Source organism: Rana temporaria, chromosome 11 (assembly GCF_905171775.1).
Source record: "Rana temporaria chromosome 11, aRanTem1.1, whole genome shotgun sequence".
Classification (NCBI taxonomy): domain Eukaryota; kingdom Metazoa; phylum Chordata; class Amphibia; order Anura; family Ranidae; genus Rana; species Rana temporaria.
Window position 1 is genome coordinate 54,623,467 of NC_053499.1, and position 19,949 is coordinate 54,643,415.

Below are 19,949 nucleotides of genomic sequence, written 5' to 3' on the forward strand. Positions count from 1 at the left end.
CGTGACAGCTTTCGGCTTCATGGCCGGGAACTCACTGCGCATGCGCGAGCAGCGCTGCGTTGCCTGATTGAACAGGCGATCGCCTGGGACCTGTCACGTGTCCCAGGCGATCGCCTACAGGGAGGAGCCGCCGTAGGCGATATGACATATCGCCTAAGCGGTCCCTGGGCAGAAGGAGGAAGTGGGACAGGAAGTCCCACTCCTCCTGAAGCCCCCACTCTCCCCCCAAAAAGATTACATGCCAAATGTGGCATTTAAGGGGGCGAGAAGTGGTTTAAGCGGAAGTTCCACTTTTGGGTGGAACTCCATTTTAAAGTCTATGCAACCGGGCAAGATCGCGACAATAAAGTCGGGATCCGACCACAACCCTGGATCTGCACCTGGCTTAGTCTCTCAGCATGCCACTGAGAGCTTGAGCCAGCTGCTCCCGCCCCCTCCACAACCCAGCACTCCAGTGAGCGTTGGGGGGAGGGACAGAGCATTGAGCCAATGACTGACAGTCACCAGCTTTCTGCTGATGAAGCTCTGAGAACTGGGCGATCGTGGTCTTTGATCGCTTGGTTCTCAGTCTTAGAGGCGCAGGCGGTCATATGCAGCTTCGGACATAGGCTGCATCCACTTTGGTAAGTATGATTTGGGGGGATGACTTCTCTTTTAATAGGACGAGGTAGAAAAAGTTTAAATACTAAAGGAGCTGCGGTGGCTCAAAGCGATTGGCACTGCGCTGACAAGCCATTCACCTCTGCGGCTAGGGGTTCGGATCCCGGTCTCGGCTACATGTGAATTGAGTTTGGTGGTCTCAGCCCGGCTCCCGATGGGTGTGCTATGCGAGGTAAGCCTGCACTTAGTACGCCCACCCCCCTCCCACAAAAAACACCACACTTACACGCACTCGAAATTGGGTTAACATGCACGCACTTTGACCACGCGGGGCATGGAGAAAGGTGGCAGATTGCCTCTGGGGGAGGCCTGCCTACTCCCAACTCCTGCAGTCCGGCTCCTCTCTCGAGTACATGCACAAAATACACTTAAAGGAGTTCTCTGACCTAAAACTTTTAACCGCCGCTGTGCCCGGGCTGTAAAACTATACAAAATAAACTTTCACTTGCCTGCCTACGATCCCCCGTTGTTCCGATATCGCCATCCCGTTCTCCGGTCCCGGTCTCTTCCGCTTCCTGCGGGTCGGTGACTCACAGTGCGCTCAGCCTATCAGCGGCCGCAGCAATGTCCCGTCGCGGCCGCTGATAGGCTGAGCGCACTGTGAGTCACCGACCCGCAGGAAGCGGAAGAGACCGGGACCGGAGAACGGGACGGCGATATCGGAACAACGGGGGATCGTAGGCAGGTAAGTGAAAGTTTATTTTGTATAGTTTTACAGCCCGGGCACAGTGGGGGTTAAAAGTTTTAGGTCAGAGAACTCCTTTAACCACTTGACACCCGCACGCCGTCATATGACGTCCAAAACGGGGACCTGTTATCCTGGGTGGACGTCATATGACGTCCTGGGCTTTGCGGGGGGATATCTCAATGATGCCTGCACCCGGAGGCATCATTGAGATATCATTTTTTAGCGGCGGCGATCCTGCGCACCGTAAGAACGATCATAGCGGCAGTTCCGCGGCTAGATCGTTCTTACAGGCGGCGGGAGGGGACATCCCCCCCTCCCGCTGCCATCCGGTGCTTCTCCGGGCTCTCCCGTCCCACCGGGGGCCCGGAGAGATGATCGCCGTCCGCTGGATGTTTGCGATAGAGAAGACTGGTGACCAGATGGTCACCAGTCATCTCTATGACCGTCAGAGGCCCGGGCGCGATGTGATGACGTCACGCCCGGGTCCCCGTAAGTAAACAAACCGCAATTGCGGCTAGTTTGAATGAGATCTGTGAATTTTTTTTCACGATCTCATTCTTTCCAGCCTGGAGGAGAGATGTGAGGTCTTATTGACCCCGCATCTCTCCATAAAGAGGACCTGTCACACACATTCCTATTACAAGGGATGTTTACATTCCTTGTAATAGGAATAAAAGCGATTTAAAAAAAAAAAAGTGTAAAAAAAAGTGTAAAAAATAAAGAAATATGTAAAATAAAAAATAAAAAATAATAATAAAAAAATTAAAATGCCCCTGTCCCCGGTAGCTCGCGCTCAGAAGCGTACGCACACGTAAGTCCCGCCCACATATGTAAACGTCGTTCAAACCACACATGTGAGGTGTCGCCGCGTGCGTTAGAGCGTGTGCAACAATTCTAGCACTAGACCTCCTCTGTAACTCTAAACTGGCAACTTGTAAAAATTTTAAAGTGTAGCCTATGGAGATTTTTAAGTAACGAAGTTTGACGCCATTCCATGAGTGTACGCAATTTTAAAGCGTGACATGTTAGGTATCTAGTTACTCGGCGTAACATCATCTTTCATATTTTACCAAAAAATTGGGCTAACGTTACTGTTTTTTGTTATTTTTTAATTTATGAAACCATTTTTTTTACAAAAAAAAGCCGTTTGAAAAATGATTGCGCAAATACGGTGCAAGATAAAAAGTTGCAATGACCGCCATTTTATTCCCTAGGGTGTCTGCTAAAAAAACATATATAATGTTTGGGGGTTCTGAGTAATTTTCTAGCAAAAGAATGATGATTTGTACATGTAGGAGAGAAGTGCCAGAATAGGCCCGGGAAGGAGGTGGGTTTTAAAGCCCGGTATTGAAGTGGTTAAAAAAAAAAATACAAAATGGCAATGAATATATGATCTTAGATTTTAACCATAAATATACTTTAAGTAGCAGGATTGCACTAGAAAAAAAATCACCCGTGTGTGTCCAATAATGTGCCCTTTCCCTTTGCTGATACTTTGTATTGCAGCTGCTGATCAGGGACTTTCCATGCTGTAGTTTCATAAAGTCATAAAGAGACAAATGTGTTTGGCTAAAACACCTGACAGGAAAAAAGAGATCCTGCTTTCAATTTTTGTCCGGCAGTTTTCCCGTCGGAAAAACTGCGATGGAGCATACACACGGCCAGGTTTTCCGCCGGGAAAATGGGTGGTGTGTACGAGGCATTAGAAAAAGCTGTGCATGTAAATGGATGTTTTCAGTTCTAAAATCCAGTTGATCTTGATATATATTAGGGAAGATGAAATGGGAGGAGAGGCTGGGAAACCTCAGTGTTTTTCTACTTCTCCTAGACTTTGACCTCCATTACGTCCTTGAGGATTGGAAGAAGTCATATGATGCTGAAACCACACAAAACATCTGATGCTGAGTTTGCATAGAAACATGATAACAAATACGGCTCTTAGGCCGGATCATTTAACTGATTTGATTTCCTGACTAGCAAAAATGTCAAAAGTAAATTCTGCCTATATGCTGGATTTATATGTTAATTAGAATGTATCGTCTTTACAGTGTTTTTATGAATGTAAAAGAGGTCAGCTTGATGCAAGTAATCGAATCAGTATGTATTTATGTAGAAGCAGACCCTAACTGGATGATCAGTTTGCTAAAAAACTGTGTATCATAAAAAATGTCTATATATTGAGTATTTAGAAAATACTCGCTTCCACCATTTTTTCATTCTATAATGTATGGCAGTTCTGCTGATCTCGTGCAACCTCTTTGCAGTCACTTCCTGTCTGCATGTACTCTGGCAGCAGCTGGTGCATATCATTTACTAATGGTGACAACAGCAGACTTAGGGCCAGATTCTCGTAGATCGGCGTATCCTTGCGCGGGCGTAACGTATCCGATTTATGTTACGCCTCCGCAACTTAGACGGGAAGTGCTGTATTCTCAAAGCACTTGCTCCGTAAGTTGCGGCGGTGTATCGTAAATAGGCCGGCGTAAGCCCGCCTAATTCAAATTTGGAACAGGGGGGCGTGTTTTATGTAAATAACGTGTGACCCGACGTGATTGACGTTTTTCACGAACGGCGCATTCGCCGTCCGTGGAATATCCCAGTATGCATTGCTCCAAAGTACGCCGCAAGGACGTATTGGTTTCGACGTGAATGTAAATGACGTCCAGCCCCATTCACGGACGACTTACGCAAACGACGTAAAATATTCAAATTTCGACGCGGGAACGACGTCCATACTTAACATTGGTACGCCGCATGTACGCCACCATATAGCAGGGGTAACTTTACGCTGGGAAAAGCCTAACGTAAACGGCGTAACTGTACACGCCCCTAGCGGCCAGCATAAATATGCAGTTACGATCCGACGGCGTAAGAGATTTACGCCTGTCGGATCTAATAGAAATCTATGCGTAACTGATTCTAAGAATCAGGCGCATGGATACGACGGCACAACTCAGAGATACGACGGCGTATCTGGAGATACGCCGTCATATCTCTTTTGAGAATCTGGCCCTATGTGTATGCATACGGCGTCTGCATTACTGCTTATAGTCTCCACCAGAAGTATGTGTGGCAGGGCAACCACAATGGAACTGTGAGACAAGGAAAGAGGGTTGTCACACCATAACAGGAAGTGCCTGAATAAGGAGCTTCATGGCAGGATCACGTAGTAATATTTTGATAATAGCTGCAGATCTTAAAAGATTAGAACTTACTTTTGTAATTACAATAACATGGCATTACACATCTAAGCAGTGAATTGCGAAATGCCAAAGACCCTGATGGAAACTGCAGGGCTGGAATGGATCAGAGGTAGGGGCACAGGTCACCGGAGAGGTGAGTATAAGTGACTTTCTTTTGCAGGGACCCTTCTTTTAGAAATTTTTGCTGCCCTGACAAGGCTGCTTTAAATCCCGGTTCTCTCAGGGGAGAGGAGACAGATCGGTGTTCATACTAAGTAGAAACACCGATTGGTCTCCTCCCCTAGTCAGTCCCATCCCCCTTACAGTTAGAACACACCTAGGGAACATGCTTAACCCCTTGATCACCCCCTAGTGTTAACCCAGTGACATTTATACAGTAATCAGTGGCTATTTTTAGCTGTATAAGTGTCAATGGTCCCCAAATAGTGTCAAAAGTGTCCGATCTTTCTGCCGCAATGTCGCAGTCCTAATAAAAATCGCAGATCACCGCCATTACTAGTAAAAAAAAAATTACATAAATATATCTCCTATTTTGTAGATGCTATAACTTTTGCGCAAACCAACCAACCAATCAATATACGCTTATTGCAATTTTTTTTTTACCAAAAATATGTAGAATACATATCGGCCTAAACTGATGAAATTTTTTTTCTTTTTTTTTTTCAGATATTTATTATAGAAAAAGGTGCAAATGATTGTGTTTTTTTTTTTAAACGTTGTCGCTCTTTTTTTGTTTATAGCGCAAAAAATAAAAACCGCAGAGGTGATCAAATACCACCAAAAGAAAGCTCTATTTATGGGAAAAAAAGTACATAAATTTAGTTTGGGTACAACGTCGCATGACAGCGCAGTTGTCAGTTAAAACTAAGCAGTGCCATATCGCAAAAAATGACCTGATCAGGAAGGGGGCAAATGCTTCCGGATGGCTGTGGTGCTGTGGATGGCTTTGTATGTTGTAATTAGTAGGGTTGTCCCGACACCGATACCAGTATCGGTATCGGGACCGATACCGAGTATTTGCGGGAGTACTTGTACTCCCGCAAATACCCCCGATACCTAAATGGACCCCTGACCCTCTGTCTGGACAGTGCTGATTAACCCTGTGCTGATCACATGCACCCTCCCAAAAAAATAAAAAACTCTCTAGCAATTCACCAAACTGAGCATGTGCAGAGGGACATGGCTGCATATATGGGGGACATGGCTGCATATGTGGGGCGACATGGCTGCATATGTGGGGGGACATGGCTGCATATGTGGGGGGACATGGCTGCATATGTGGGGGGACATGGCTGCATATGTGGGGGGACATGGCTGCATTTGGGGACACGTTTAAAAAAAAGTATCGGTATTCGGTATCGGCGAGTACTTGAAAAAAAGTATCGGTACTTGTACTCGGTCCTAAAAAAGTGGTATCGGGACAACCCTAGTAATTAGTATTTTGAATATTATACATTTAGCAAGTGGACAAAATTGTTTATTGAGTCGTTTTTATTGGGTTTTATTTTACAATTTGTTGCAAACACTATGTCATCCAGGCTAGTAACAATAGTGAAAAACAGATCACAGTTTATAAAAATCTGACCTGCGAAAGGACGGGTGAAAGAAAACAAAAGTACAAGTCATTAATGTCAAGATGAATTAAACTGTACAAGAGGAAAGTTTCGTTGCCTAATCAGTTTATGTCCAATGGGGGAGCTGCAAACAGAAAGGGAGGGGGTTTGAGTAACAGAGAATATGATAGGTGGTTAAGGAGAGAGTGTGAATGGAGGAAGAGGGGGCTGGTGTATAGGGCTCCCGTCACACCATACCTAAGGGTTCAGCAGGCCAATGTCAGTTCCAGAAGGGAGGAAATGTGTGAACCAAGGGTACCAAGCAGCAGAATACTTCTCCATGTCCTACATCCTGTCCTTCACTTAGCATGATCTATGTGATTCTCAACTTGATTTCCGCTACAGAAGAGTAGGAGTTTTCCAGGCTTCATCTATTTAACAGTGAGAACATGGACCATGAAACTGAATTGGGCCTTGGTAAGGTAGTGTGATCTGACACATAGGAGGGCGAACTCTGCAGGAAACTCATGTTTCATTAGTGTGGTTGAACAAAACCTTTAAATTCTGTAAATCTTATCTGATAAATTATTTGTTATCTGCCCTGTACTGTGTGTAGCGTTGTCTACATACAGTATACAGTTCTGTGTTCCGGTGGAACAAAATCAAGCTGGACTGAGCCATTCACAGGAAGTCATGTATTTTTATGAATGAATACAAGGCCTTTTACTGATTGGCTTAGTTGGAGATTATGACAATGTTTGCCCGCATCTACACCTCAGCCAATCAAAGGTAGCATTGTATTCATTTATAAAAATACAAGACTTTCATTGAATGGCTGAGCAGCGCTTTACCCATACATTTCACCATAATGCTCCTGGAACACAGCGCTATATACAATATGTAACTGATGTTACGTACAGTTTACACCAGGGGTAAGCAACCTTGGCCCTCCAGCTTAGGTGAAACTACAAATCCCATCATGCCTTTGCCTCTAGTAGTCATGCCTGTGATTGTCAGGGTCTTGCAACCTCCGCCCTCCAGCTTAGGTGAAACTACAAATCCCATCATGCCCCTGCCTCTAGGAGTCACGCCTGTGATTGTCAGGTGTCTTGCAATGTCTCATGGGGCTTGTAGTTTCAAAACAGCTGTAAGGCAGCTGGAGGGCCGAGGTTGCCTACCCCTGGTTCACGCAGTGCTGACAGCAGCCGCATTTCTTTGTAATTGAAATGTTGTTGTTTTTTTGGCTGTCTTGGCCCAAACATACCATATAAAGTAACACAAAACTTAGAGTTAAGCTTTAAAGTGTTACTAAACCCAGGACCCTGCATTCACTATATCTGGTCTCCCACAATACAAAAAACATGGAAATGCAATAATTTTTGTAAATATAAACTAAATACCTTTTCTCATCAGCAGTATATAGCAGTCTTGTGACTTCTATCAGTGTCTGGTTTAAGCTTGTAGGAGCAATTTTCATTCTACTCTGACTGTCCTATAAGCCTGCAGGACCCCTGACCCTCTGTCTGGACAGTGCTGATTAACCCTGTGCCGATCACATGCACCCTCCCAAAAAAATACAAAATAAAAAACTCTCTAGCAATTCACCAAACTGAGCATGTGCAGAGTGCCTCCAAGGCTTTGTTCTATCAACAGATGGATTGGGGACAGTGGAAGAAGGGGAAGATCAGAGAAGATTTTTTTTTACACAATATGGCAGATTGGCCCCACAGAGAGTATAACAAGCATACTTTACTGCATATACACACTGATGTGGGTTTTGTAACAGCTTAAGTGTGAAAGACAAAGGGAAATGCCATAGGCCCATTCACACCTACACTTGTGAGCTACCATTGGTGCGGCAGGGTCCAGCCTTACAAGGTACGCTGCAGTCATAAAGCTAAGGCAAAACTCTGGTTACTTTACCAAATGTCTTCCTTCTTCCCCATCCTGAATTTCTCTCTACAATAAACTTCTAAAAATGATCGTTCTGATCCAATCCACCCTATTCGCTTTGGCTGCATTCAGGTGATCCTGGAACACTCCTGCTGTTGTTGTTGGAACGCCTCTTTGCTGGTCCTCACACAGAGAAAGAATAAAGTAAAAAAAGACGTATTCCAAAAAGTTTCTCACGGCCACAATTTCGATTTTGACCTACTTTGGAAACGTAAACGTTCTGATCTAAGAACAGTTGTTATTAAGAAATTAGTAGATTGGTTTCAACTGTTGCTGGAATTGTTTTTTAAACTAGAACACAGGACAGCAGTGCAGAGTTTAATGGGAATTGCTGCAGTCCTACCACACAAATCAGATGAAATGTTTCTTGATCAAAATGCGACATGTAGCATGCAGGAGTTGTCATTTATTTTTGCAATTACCATATATAAAATAACATGAATGAACAATGTACAATTAATGACAATTGTTGGTTTATTTGCAGGTCAGATTGCCTTATTAAAACAATACGCTCAGAAGGATACTTTGGCATGTACAGGGGTAAGTAAACTTTCAGATGTATGTATTATTCCTAACACATAATAGGAATTCATTTGAAAGATTTTTTTTTTTTTTAAAGGTTTGTGTCTGATGTAGGAACACTAGAACAAAATAAATATATATTAAAAATGGGATTGTAACCTGCAGCAATTAGCAACATTCCATGTTTAATTTGCAGGACAAAACTTGATATGTTCCTCTAAAAAAAAATCTGTGCTGAGCAACCCTTCAAAAATTGAGGCCAGATTGTTTCCACTTGTAAACGTAGTTGCTTTCTGCATTGTAAAGACATATCCTGCCAGTAGGCTTTACCCTACCTTCACACCTATGTGTTTTTCAGTGCGTCTTGCAGTTTGCAGAAACTCTCTACAGTCCATTTAACATGGTTTCCTGATGAGGACAAGGGCCTCTTCCCGACAACCCTTGCCCGGTGGTTGTCGGGGTCTGTGGGCCCGATATCCAATCACCCTATGTGATTGGATATCGGGTACATCGGTATCGGGTACATCGTACCCCTACCCATTCACCAAAAAGTCAGTGAAAAGTAAAAAAACAAGAGGCAGTTTTTGACAATTCCTTTATTAGTAAAATAGCTCTGAGTCGTCGTCTCTCCCGATTTGTTTGTTCGACTTGGGAAACTATTCACCCACCCCAATTTTCTTTCTATTTTTTCATTCTATTTTTCATTTAATCTTCCAAGGATTTTTATTAACATACTCTGTCACATTGGCAACACTTAGCAGTGCCAATCTTACCCATATTAAAATTTCTCATATTCCTTTACTGATCCTACACTTGTGGGTACAGCTTGGGTAGGCTGCAGCTAATTTTCATCTCCTGGCACGGAACACTATTTTTTTATTTATTATTTTAGCATTTACTGGAACCGATCCCCTGTAGAAAGCCAGCTGCCCCTCCTCTCCCTTTCTTCAGCTGCTGAGGGGGAAACTACAGGGGCTCGGGTCCAGTAAATGCCGCCCCACCGCACAGATCACACCCTCCTCTCCAAGTGCCCTTCCTTCTTCTGCCTGGGCCCCTCTGCTCCATCTTTTTCCCTAGCAGCACTTCTTGCTTGTCCTTCTCTACCTCCCGCCGGCTGCTATGGGGCACAGGAGATTGGTGTCGGGATGGAGAGTGGGTGTGGCCAGTAAATATATTTACGTCATATTTACCAACCCCTTCCCTTTATGACTAAACACAGTGAGTGATCAGTACCAAGGAAGTTCCACTTTAAGATACACTGCCATCTCATTCAATATTAAAGTGCTGCATTAACAAAGTGTGCGGTAAAGGGTGCCAGTTGGATAGGTTCTTTTCATTTCAATTTGACACACCAGGAAGTGGGAGGAAACCTCCCCAGCAGGAGTACAGACAGCAATATTAATCTAAGTTTTATTTTTGCTGTAGTGTTGCAATATTTGCAGCTTCTCCAAGTTTAGTATTTTTCGTTTCTCTGTGCAGGTGCTGCTGTAAATTTAACCCTTGTTACCCCAGAGAAGGCAATCAAATTAGCAGCAAATGACTTCTTTAGACAAGCACTATCCAAAGATGGGTGAGTAAAGGTTGAAATTATAACAATTATATATACATGTTTGTGTATTTAGCTCGATATAGACCGAATGAAAAGAAAAATAATGTAAAAATGAACTGTAATGAAATAGATCCTGGGATGATCTGGAAATAGGGAACATCATGAGACAGATGGAGAAGAGGTGGAAGCACAGACACATAGGGGGGAGGTTGTTCACACATAGAGAAGACGCTCTGCATAACATGGAGAGAGGAGAGAGAGAAGAAGGGGGAAGGGTGGAGTAGGGAAGAGGACATTTAATTAATGGAGGACACTGGATGTATGATCAGTGGAATGTGCATAAAGAGAATTGACTATTCAGGTGAGATGGAATAATTGTGTTTGAAAGGGGAATTGTCTAAATTGCCCATAGCAAGAGGTTCAAGTTCGTGATTCTACTAATAGTAAAGACTAATAGTAGGACAATAAAGAATGGGTTATGATTGGTAGTTTTGAATATATCACGAGCAGCTGTTTAAGCATTCCTAATCTTTGGCTATAACATTATTTTAATAAAATAGCCATCTTAAGTGAGTCTAAGTGTAGCGCCTGGCTACTTTCATAGCAGGTGCTCTTGTAAATTTAGAAGGGGGTCAGAGAGTTAATTGACTCTGACCAGGTTTATTTGGCTAAATTTAAGGCCTCTGTTCCAGCTCTGGCTGTACTGTGTGCCCATCCTCCTGTCTGGGGACTTCAGGTACCCCCGGGCAGTAGGTGGCAGCAGTAGAATCAGGGTTGTGTGGATATTTCTCCTCGGCAGCCAATCAGGAGGGTTGATCGCCTCACTGAGCATGCTGGGGAGGGGTATTTAGGGAGCAGATGCCATTGGTTCAGGGTCGTCGCCGCCCTGCCGCCTTCCACCTGGGCAGTCGTCCCACCACCCCCCTGTGGCCCTCCTGGGTGGGGTGTGTGTGTTGCAGTTTCCTGGCTCCGGGACCACGTTGGTCCGGAGCCCTAATCTACCTCGTAGACTCGGTAGGCAGACTGAGTCTACAATTTGCAAGTGGTTCTGTGCTGTCCGTCCAAAGTGGAGGAAGCGATCGATGGAGAACCTGTCTGGGGGACACCGAGCACGAGGCTGGTGTCACAGGAGAGGCCTATTTGCTCATCGAAGGACACTTCGTATCTGAGAGGCTGGACAAGGGTCGCCTATCAGTTTCCTGACGTGACTAAAGCTGTTTGAAGGAGATCCGGATGCTGAGAAGGATTTTGGACCGAGATTATCTCCACCTTTAGGAGGGCCTGTGGCAGAGACTTCAACCTAAAGTTTCCGAGTGACACTCTGGCTGCTAGGCTGGTGAGAGAGGCCTATCCAGGTGCACTATACCCTTTCTGGCTAGAGTGGTGAAGAAGTTTGTCTTTGGGAGCAGGACTGTTTCCAGTACCAGTTAACCCTGAATCCGCCATTTCCATTTCTTCTATCCCTTCACCTATTTCTACTTCGATTGTTTTTACCCGGCTGGGTAATAAAAGCACAGAAAAGACATTGACTTTATTACAGCTCTCATCCAGTACCCTAGACGGCGGGGATACAGAGGTAACGTGCCACCCAAATCAAACCAGCAGCTCGTTCGGGGGTAGTGTTACATAAGAAATGGTAAACACCATAGCTCCCTACTGTCCCTCATATAGAGACCAGGAAAAATAGAGGTCAAAAGATGACTTGTGTGGTTTAGCCAATGTGTGGCAAATTACTAAAATGGATGATGGGTTTTAACTTGCCCTCCAGGGGGCGAACTCCCTATTCTTGTGGCCCTGCCTACATGCCTGAACGCTGATGCTCCCCATCTGCAGAAACCACATGACTAATCACCTCTTCTCTTGTCTTCCTGGACCATTCTCTTGACTTCACCATGTTTGTAACCACACCAGTAAATGTCTAGCCTTTTTTTTTCAGAACCTAAAGCGGAGTTCCACTCGTTTTTCAGTTTATTAAAAGTCAGCAGCTACAAAAAGTGTAGCTGCTGACTTTTACTAAACACACACTTACCTGCTCCATGATCCAGCAATGGGGCAGTCAAAGCCCTGGTTCTCTCCCCTGCCCCTCCCCTGCATTACTAGTGTGGGCACTGCGCTGTCCTGAATGGCCGAGCAATGTTCTGGGACCTGTGATTGGGGAGGGGGGAGAAAGAGTCGTCTATGCAGCACGGGCAAAAGTGGGTGCTGGGTACCTGTCAAAACTAGGTAAACAAAACCGCCCCTCCCCCCCCCCCCAAATAAATGACATGCCAAATGTGGCATCTTAGGGGGTTAGGTCTCCTTAAAGCGGAAGTTCCACTTTTGGGCGGAACTCTGCTTTAATTTAAAATATGAAAATAATTGTTTTGTGCCTCCAGTTCAGCTCAAAGAAAGTGAAAAGGATGCTGGATTTGTGGCAATATCAACAGGTATTTTCTGTACCTATGTAAAATGTTCTGTAACAGGATGGGTAATTGACCGAATGATCAGAGAGTAAATAGGAACATACAGGGGGTTATTTACTAAAGGCAAATCCACTGTGCCATTCCAAGTGCACTTGGAAGTGCAGTTATTGTAGATCTGAGGGGGACATGCAATGAAAATAAAAAAACAGCATTTTTGCTTGTACATGATTGCATGATAAAATCAGCAGAGCTTCCCCTCATTTCAGATCTTCTCCTCAGATGTACAACGACTGTATTTTAAGTGCACTTTCAGTGCACTTGTAGTGCAGAGTGGATTTTTCTTTAGTAAATCAACCCCACTGTATACTAAACAGGTGCAAAGTAGAATGAATAATGCAAAACAGGGTCAGAATGTCAATGAGCAGGTAGGATGCCTTAGGGTTAACATGCAATATTTAAATAAGGCATTAAAATACTTGTAGTTGGTGTAAATGTGGAGTTATAAAAGACATGACACTGTTGCAGCATTTCTATCTATTTATTTTTTATTATGTTTGTGTGTTTTGACAATGATACTCATACTCCTATGGTAGACAGATCTACCTGTAAAACAGATGAACAGCCAGAGGGATCAAAGATCCAGGGATGAAGTTCCAACCAACTGGAACTGCAGCAGCAATTGGGAAAGGGCTCCAGGTAGTAGCTGGGGCTTCTGGAGAAGTTGTGTGCTATTAGGCTCAGGTCGAGCTGCTTGCACACCAGTTCCGATAGCGAAGGACCTCTCACCTGGCTGCACATCATGGCCCGGATTCACGTAGAAGCGCGCATCTTTGTGCGGGCGTAACGTATACTATTTACGTTACGCCTCCGCAACTTTGACAGGCAAGTGCAGTATTCTCAAACCAAAGTTGCGGCAGCGTAGCGTAAATAGGCCGGCGTAAGCCCACCTAATTCAAATGTGGAAGATGTGGGCGTGTGTTATGTAAATTTAATGTGACCCTACGTAAATTACGCTTTTTACGAACGGCGCATGCGCCTTCCGTGAAAGTATCCCAGTGTGCATGCTCCAAATTAACCCGCAAAAAGCCAATGCTTTCGACGTGAATGTAAATGACGCACAGCCCTATTCGCGAACAACTTACGCAAACAACGTAAAACGTGAAAAAATATACGCTGTTCCGATGTCCATAATTAACATTGGTACGCCTCATCTACGCCTCATATAGCAAGGGTAACTTTACGCAGGGAAAAGCCTAACGTAAACGGCTTATCTGTAATGCGACGGCCGGGCGTACGTAAATTGGCGTATCTAGCTGATTTACATATTTCTAGGCGTAAATCAGCGTACACGCCCCTAGCGGCCAGCGTAAATATGCAGTTAAGATACAACGGCATAGGAGACTTACCCTGGTCGTATCTTATACAAATTCTGGCGTATCTGATTCTTTGAATCAGGCGCCAAGATACGACGGCTCAGACTCAGAGATACGAGGGCGTATCTGGAGATACGCCGTCGCATCTCCTACGTGAATCTGGGCCCATGTGTCCAGATATCTCTCCCTCATCAGCTGTGGCCTCTCTGGGCAGCTAAGGGAGGGAAGCTAAGAAACGTACCCACCCTGGTCATGCCCAGGATCACAGAGCCAAGGAGCCAGCACCTGCATCTGAGCATGGCATGGTGAACAATAGGGAACTCAGCTACAGTTCTTGCTCTGAAAAATAAAACCTAATGCAGCCATTACTAATGCCTCGTACACACGACCATTTTTCTGGGCAGGAAAAAAACAAAGTTTTTCCTCTCCAGCCTGACTTGGATACACGCGTTCATGCAAAAAAAACGTCCGACCAAAGCGCTGTGACGAACAACACGTACGACGGGACTATAAACTGGAAGTTCCTTTCAAATGGCGCCACCCTTTGGGCTGCATACTTGATTCTGAGCATGCACGTTTTTTTCCCCTCGGAAAAACATACACACGACCGTTTTTCGCGTTGAGAAAAAGACTGACGGGAAACACGACGAGAAAAAAGAGAGCTGGTTTCAATTCTTTTGCGGGCAGTTTTTTCGTGGGGGAAACTGCTAGGGAGCATACACACGACCAGTTTTCACGTCCAACATAAAAAATGGCAGTTTTCTCGTTGTGAAAACCGATCGTGTGTACAAGGCAATAAGAAGTGGTAAACTGCAATATTTTTTATTTTTGTTCATAGGTTTAGCTATTCTTTGGAGCCCTTTCACACTGATCCGCCCATAGCGTTGGCGGTAAAACGCTGCCATTTTTACCCAGCCGACGCTATGGGCGGATTTGCGGCGCATTTTGGCCACTATGGGGGCGCATTTAACCCCCTATAGCAGCTAAGAAAGGGTATAGCCGCTCTGTCCCATTGATTTCAATGGGCAGCAGCGGTGGAGGAGCGGTATACACACCGCTCCTTCACTGCTCCAAAGATGCGGCTTGCAGGACTTTTTTTACTGTCCTGCCAGCGCAACTCTACAGTGTGAAAGCCCTCGGACTTTCACACTGGAGACAATGGAGCAGCATTTTAAGGGTGGATTGCAGGCGCTATTTTAACGCTATACCGCCTGCAATACGCCATCAGTGTGAAAGGGGCCCTAGGCTGCCAGTAAAAACACTGAGCGCTTTTGAAGAGCTTTTCAGGCGCTTTTGAAGAGCTTTCCATTCATTTGAATGGAGAGGGGCGTTTTTCACAGCCCTGCCAGCACACTGCTCCAGTGTGAAAGCATTCATTGATTTTAATGGAAATTGGTTTTTGTGAGCTTTTTAGGCGCTGTTTTTAGCATGAAAGCACCTGAAAAGCACCTCAGTGTGGCCTTAGAGCGGTTGTAAACCCTGCTTGGTCATTTTTACCTACAGGTAAGCTATAAGGCTCCATTCACATCTAGGCGGACGAAATCGCGGCGTTTTGTCCCGCGAATTGCGGCGGCAAATAGCGGCGTTTTGTACCGCGATTTGCGGCGACAAATCGCCGCGATTGTCCGCCTAGATGTGCCCCTAGGATGTGCCCCTCTATGGAGATGGTCCCCGAACGCCGAAAGCCGCCTGAAAAAAAGGTCCGGGACCTTTTTTCAGGCGACAGGCGTCCGGCGTTCGGCGTGGAGATGTGAACCATCTCCATAGAGGGCAATGTGTTTCCAGCCCTCTGGCGGCAGCGGCGTCACACTACAGGCGACAAAACGCCTAGGTGTGAATGGGGACTAATAGGGCTTACCTGTAGGTAAAATGAATATCTCCTAAACGTGCACCGTTTAGGAGATATTCACCCTGCATGCAGCCAGTGACATCACCGGCACATGCACTCTGAACATCCGGAATACCTTGCTGGAACTTCAGGGCTTCGTGCTGCAGCCGAGGGCACGTCATCACGGCTCCGGCCAATCTCATAACCGAAGCACACAAACCCAGAAGAAATATGGGCAATATATCAGCCCTTTCAGAGGTGACTCTACAGCGCTGGAGGGCTTTGTTCCAAGGTGAGTATTTCCTAATGTGCTAGTATGTGATGCATACTAGCACATTATGCCATTGCCTTGCAGGTTTTTTATCTTATTTTTTGCCACGTCCACGGTTTACAATCACTTTAATTGTGAGAGATTGCTGCAGAAAAAGAGAGAGAGAGCAAGCTTCCTTTCGGCGCTACATCTGTTCAGTGTAACTCATCACACAAAGTGACACATTCATTGTCAAGCGTTCTGTGGAGATGAAATATGCTTTTCTGTGAAGTAAATGGTGGAAGATTCACAGTGGAAGGCCCTTTGCTAGATGTGAGAAGGGAATTAATATGAGCAGAAAGAAGGTTCAGAATTCATTGTCAGCACAGAATAGGCACATTATTAGTATGGATTGAGAGAAGACTCGTCTTCATTACATCAATGTGTTTGTGCAAGCAGGGAGTTTCTTTATTGTTCTGTTACCAGTTGAAAATAACACATACCGTTGGCTGCGTTCTGCTGAAAAGCATTCATATAATCTGTATGGCAGCAGGCAGACGCATGGGCGAACTGGAGATGAATTTACCCAAGGCAACAGCAAAAAATGTGTACTTGAAAATAATAGCAGGAGGGATTTTCCTATAGTAGCATTCAGTCCGGTAGACGTGGCTCTACTTACATGCTCTTATGTAAGCTTGCCACCTGATGCCTGTTTGCAGTATTGCAGGGCACAACGAACTATACAGTAGACTTTAAGATAGTCATTTAAAAGGATTCATTACTATCCTTCCTCAGAAATGCATATGAGCTATATTAACATTGTTCTGTATTCCAGTGTGGTTTTATTTGCTAAAGCAGGGGTTCTTAAACATTTTTTAATCCGAGGACCCGAGTAGGTAAATTGTTACCATACTGAGACCTGAAAAGAGATTATTATTATTATTATTAATATGTCACCATAATGTCAGTAAAGACAAACAACAGTCATATACCACACTTCAGTCACTTCTGTAAGGTTTAGTAAGGACCGTTTCAAACCACAGCATGGGTGCAGCGCAGGCGTACCTGCCGTTTTCATGCGGGCTACCCACAGTTTCTAATAGACCTTATTATGTCTTGCGTTTTTGGAGTCCTGCATTGCCGCATTTCAGAAAACGCACCAAGAATGCATCATATAATAGAAAATATAATTTCCTCTGTCCCTTGCCCTATACACCCTCTAGCCCAGGGATATGCAATTAGCGGACCTCCAGCTGTTGCAGAACTACAAGTCCCATGAGGCATAGCAAGACTCTGACAGTCACAAGCATGACACCCAGAGGTCGAGGCATGCTGGGACTTGTAGTTTTGCAACAGCTGGAGGTCCGCTAATTGCTTATCTCTGCTCTAGCCCCTCATATAGGTTTGTACTGCTTTAAGAAGGATGGTGGTGTCATATTTATTACATTTTTAAACTAAAGAAATAAGTGCTCTCTCTGATTCACAACAATATTTCTAGGCTACGGGTGTGATTTACTAAAAGCTTTTGAACTTCAGTTTGCAAAGGAAGCTTCCCTTAGCTTAGTGAATGAGGTAAAGCTCTGCTGACTTACACCGTCCAATCCTGTGCAAGTTAAAAAGAATAGGCGTTCCTTTGAAGAGGCGTAGATGATTGATGTGCGGATTAGGGGCGTCACACATCCCGAAAATAGCCGGACTGGGACTCGGCTCTATACGGCGCCTGCGCATAGAGTAGGAGCCGTGTAGAGCTGACTGCGCAGGCGCCGTATATAGCCGAGTCCCAGTTCGGCTATTTTCGGAACGCGTGACGCGCCTTATCTGCACATCATCTACGCCTCTTCATAGGAACGCCTATTCCCCGTGAGTAAGTGAGAAAAGAAAAAGGTATAAAATGGTATGTACAGCGAAAAAAAATTAAAAAAAGCAGCATACTGTATGTGTCGGCAGTATGCTGGATGGAATGGTATATAATTGTTTTAGGGGAACCTCCACTTTAAGGTAAAAGGAAGCTATTAAGATAAAAAAATAATTTCCTTTACAAACCCTTTAAACACTGGAATCAATGATCTTTTGAACTATTGGTACGAAGGGGGGATTCTTCTCAATGACCACAATTATAAGAAGCACTCTTCCCAATCCCATTGACCATCCACACTAATACACAGTGAGCTGTAGATATATAATTATCAGCAGGGCTTCTGTGAGACCAGAAAGTTAATTGAAGAATTTCTCCAGGTAAAAAAACTTGAGAAAGGCTGGCCTAGAATATGCAATCAATTGTGTGGCTTTGCTGGGGAGTTATTTTTATTTTTTATTTTTTTTCACAATAAGCTTGTGCTAAACAAAATTGTGATAATTGAGATGGCCAGTTATCAATCAGGAACATCAATTCAGAGACCAGTTTTGTCTTATTGATTTCCCTATAATACAAGCCTAATTAGACATAGAACACAGAACTGTAGCACAGATTGGGCAGCCACCTGCTGCAAACTAGCTAATATGTGTTTGCAGTTCCATTAATTAAACAAGCCGAGAATAGATTCTGGCTCAGTGTCCTTGGTAAGAATCACACATAATATCACAATGACTCAGCCCATAAATTCCATACAACTGTGCACTGTAATCAGACTGCCGAAAGCTGTATTGTTAATGTGCTGTTTCTCTGATATGCTGACCATCTTTATGCAAGCTTCACTTCACAGAGTGACCCATTTTTTTCTTAAAGATGGCCTGTCCTGGGCATCAGATCCTTAATTGGTAGTTTGAACATACACAATACATAATCAAACACACTATAGTTATTAGGGGGGATCTATAAAGGGTGTTATGGACCCCCTTGCGAATTCTATGAGGTACTTATCAGAGACAAATTCATGAATCAGTAAATATGTCTACACTGAGGAAGGAGAACCCTCACTGGGCCCTCATCCCTCAGTACACACCCTACAGCCCTCCCTCCATGATCGCTGCAAGCATCACATTGACAAGCGCATGGTCATGAATTTTTGCACTGGAGTGGGCAGAGCCTGATTGGGACCTGGGAGGCTAGTTTACTTTTGACAGCACACGGCAGTGATCTGATCCACATTTCCTATTCAGTCCAATATGCGCTATCAATCAAAAGTAAAGTAGACCTGATGAGGAACTAGTCTGTCAGTTCTCCATCAGGCTCTGCCCGTCATTTCCCAAATTTGTGCATTGCCCATATTTGGATAATGATATCGTCTTTATCACCATTTACATTTAGCTTTCGGCCACGGAAATCTCCCACTGAATGGGGAGGATATACAGTACTGTGCAGGAAGTAGTCACATATATCACAGCTTCCCAGCACAGAAAGGGCTGGCTCTGAGTACTGGCGTACCCCTGTATGCCAACTCACTCAGAGCTGGTCTTAATTACCACCAATTTTCTGATCTGAGAACTGGCGGTGAGTCTTTAAGAATTTGTGGCTGCCATAACTACCTGAATTATTAGGAGAGCTACCTCCAGAAATCTGTTATTAAGGCTGCAGTGTATTGAATTATAATCATCCAACTCAACGCAACAGACATACAATATGGCAAAAATATAAATACAATGTGCAACATCGCTGCAGCCTTCAATACAATATACCCAAGGTATGTAACACAATATAACAATAAAAAAGGCTTTGCAAACATAAAATGTGCATTATATCAAATAAGCACCACTGTAAAAACCAAAGTGACCAGGTGCCAAACGTTGAATGAAAAGCACTCCAATGGGGAAATAAAGATTAGTCCATCTTGCAACAGTTTTAAATAAACTTCTCAAGAAATTGTGATCTCTTTACTGTGAATAAAAAGTGCTGCAGTGCTCAAACACCTCTCCCTAGCACACTAGGACTCACCGGACAACAATGCCTCCCTTTTTACATGCTTAAACAGATGACTTCCATCTAATATAGCTTCCGGGCCTAACTGTCCTCTCCTGTGGAACGATCCATA

General features: G+C 44.4%; 1 protein-coding gene across 1 annotated transcript in view; it reads left to right on the top strand.

The window, feature by feature from the left end:
* The window catches only part of SLC25A22 (solute carrier family 25 member 22), a 126,205-nt gene that overhangs the window by 69,811 nt on the left and 36,445 nt on the right, over nucleotides 1-19,949 (top strand). The window contains exons 4-5 of the mRNA XM_040328532.1: nucleotides 8,542-8,597; nucleotides 10,059-10,149. Of these exons, the coding sequence (XP_040184466.1) occupies nucleotides 8,542-8,597; nucleotides 10,059-10,149 (147 nt within the window). The remainder of the gene's footprint in view (nucleotides 1-8,541; nucleotides 8,598-10,058; nucleotides 10,150-19,949) is intronic.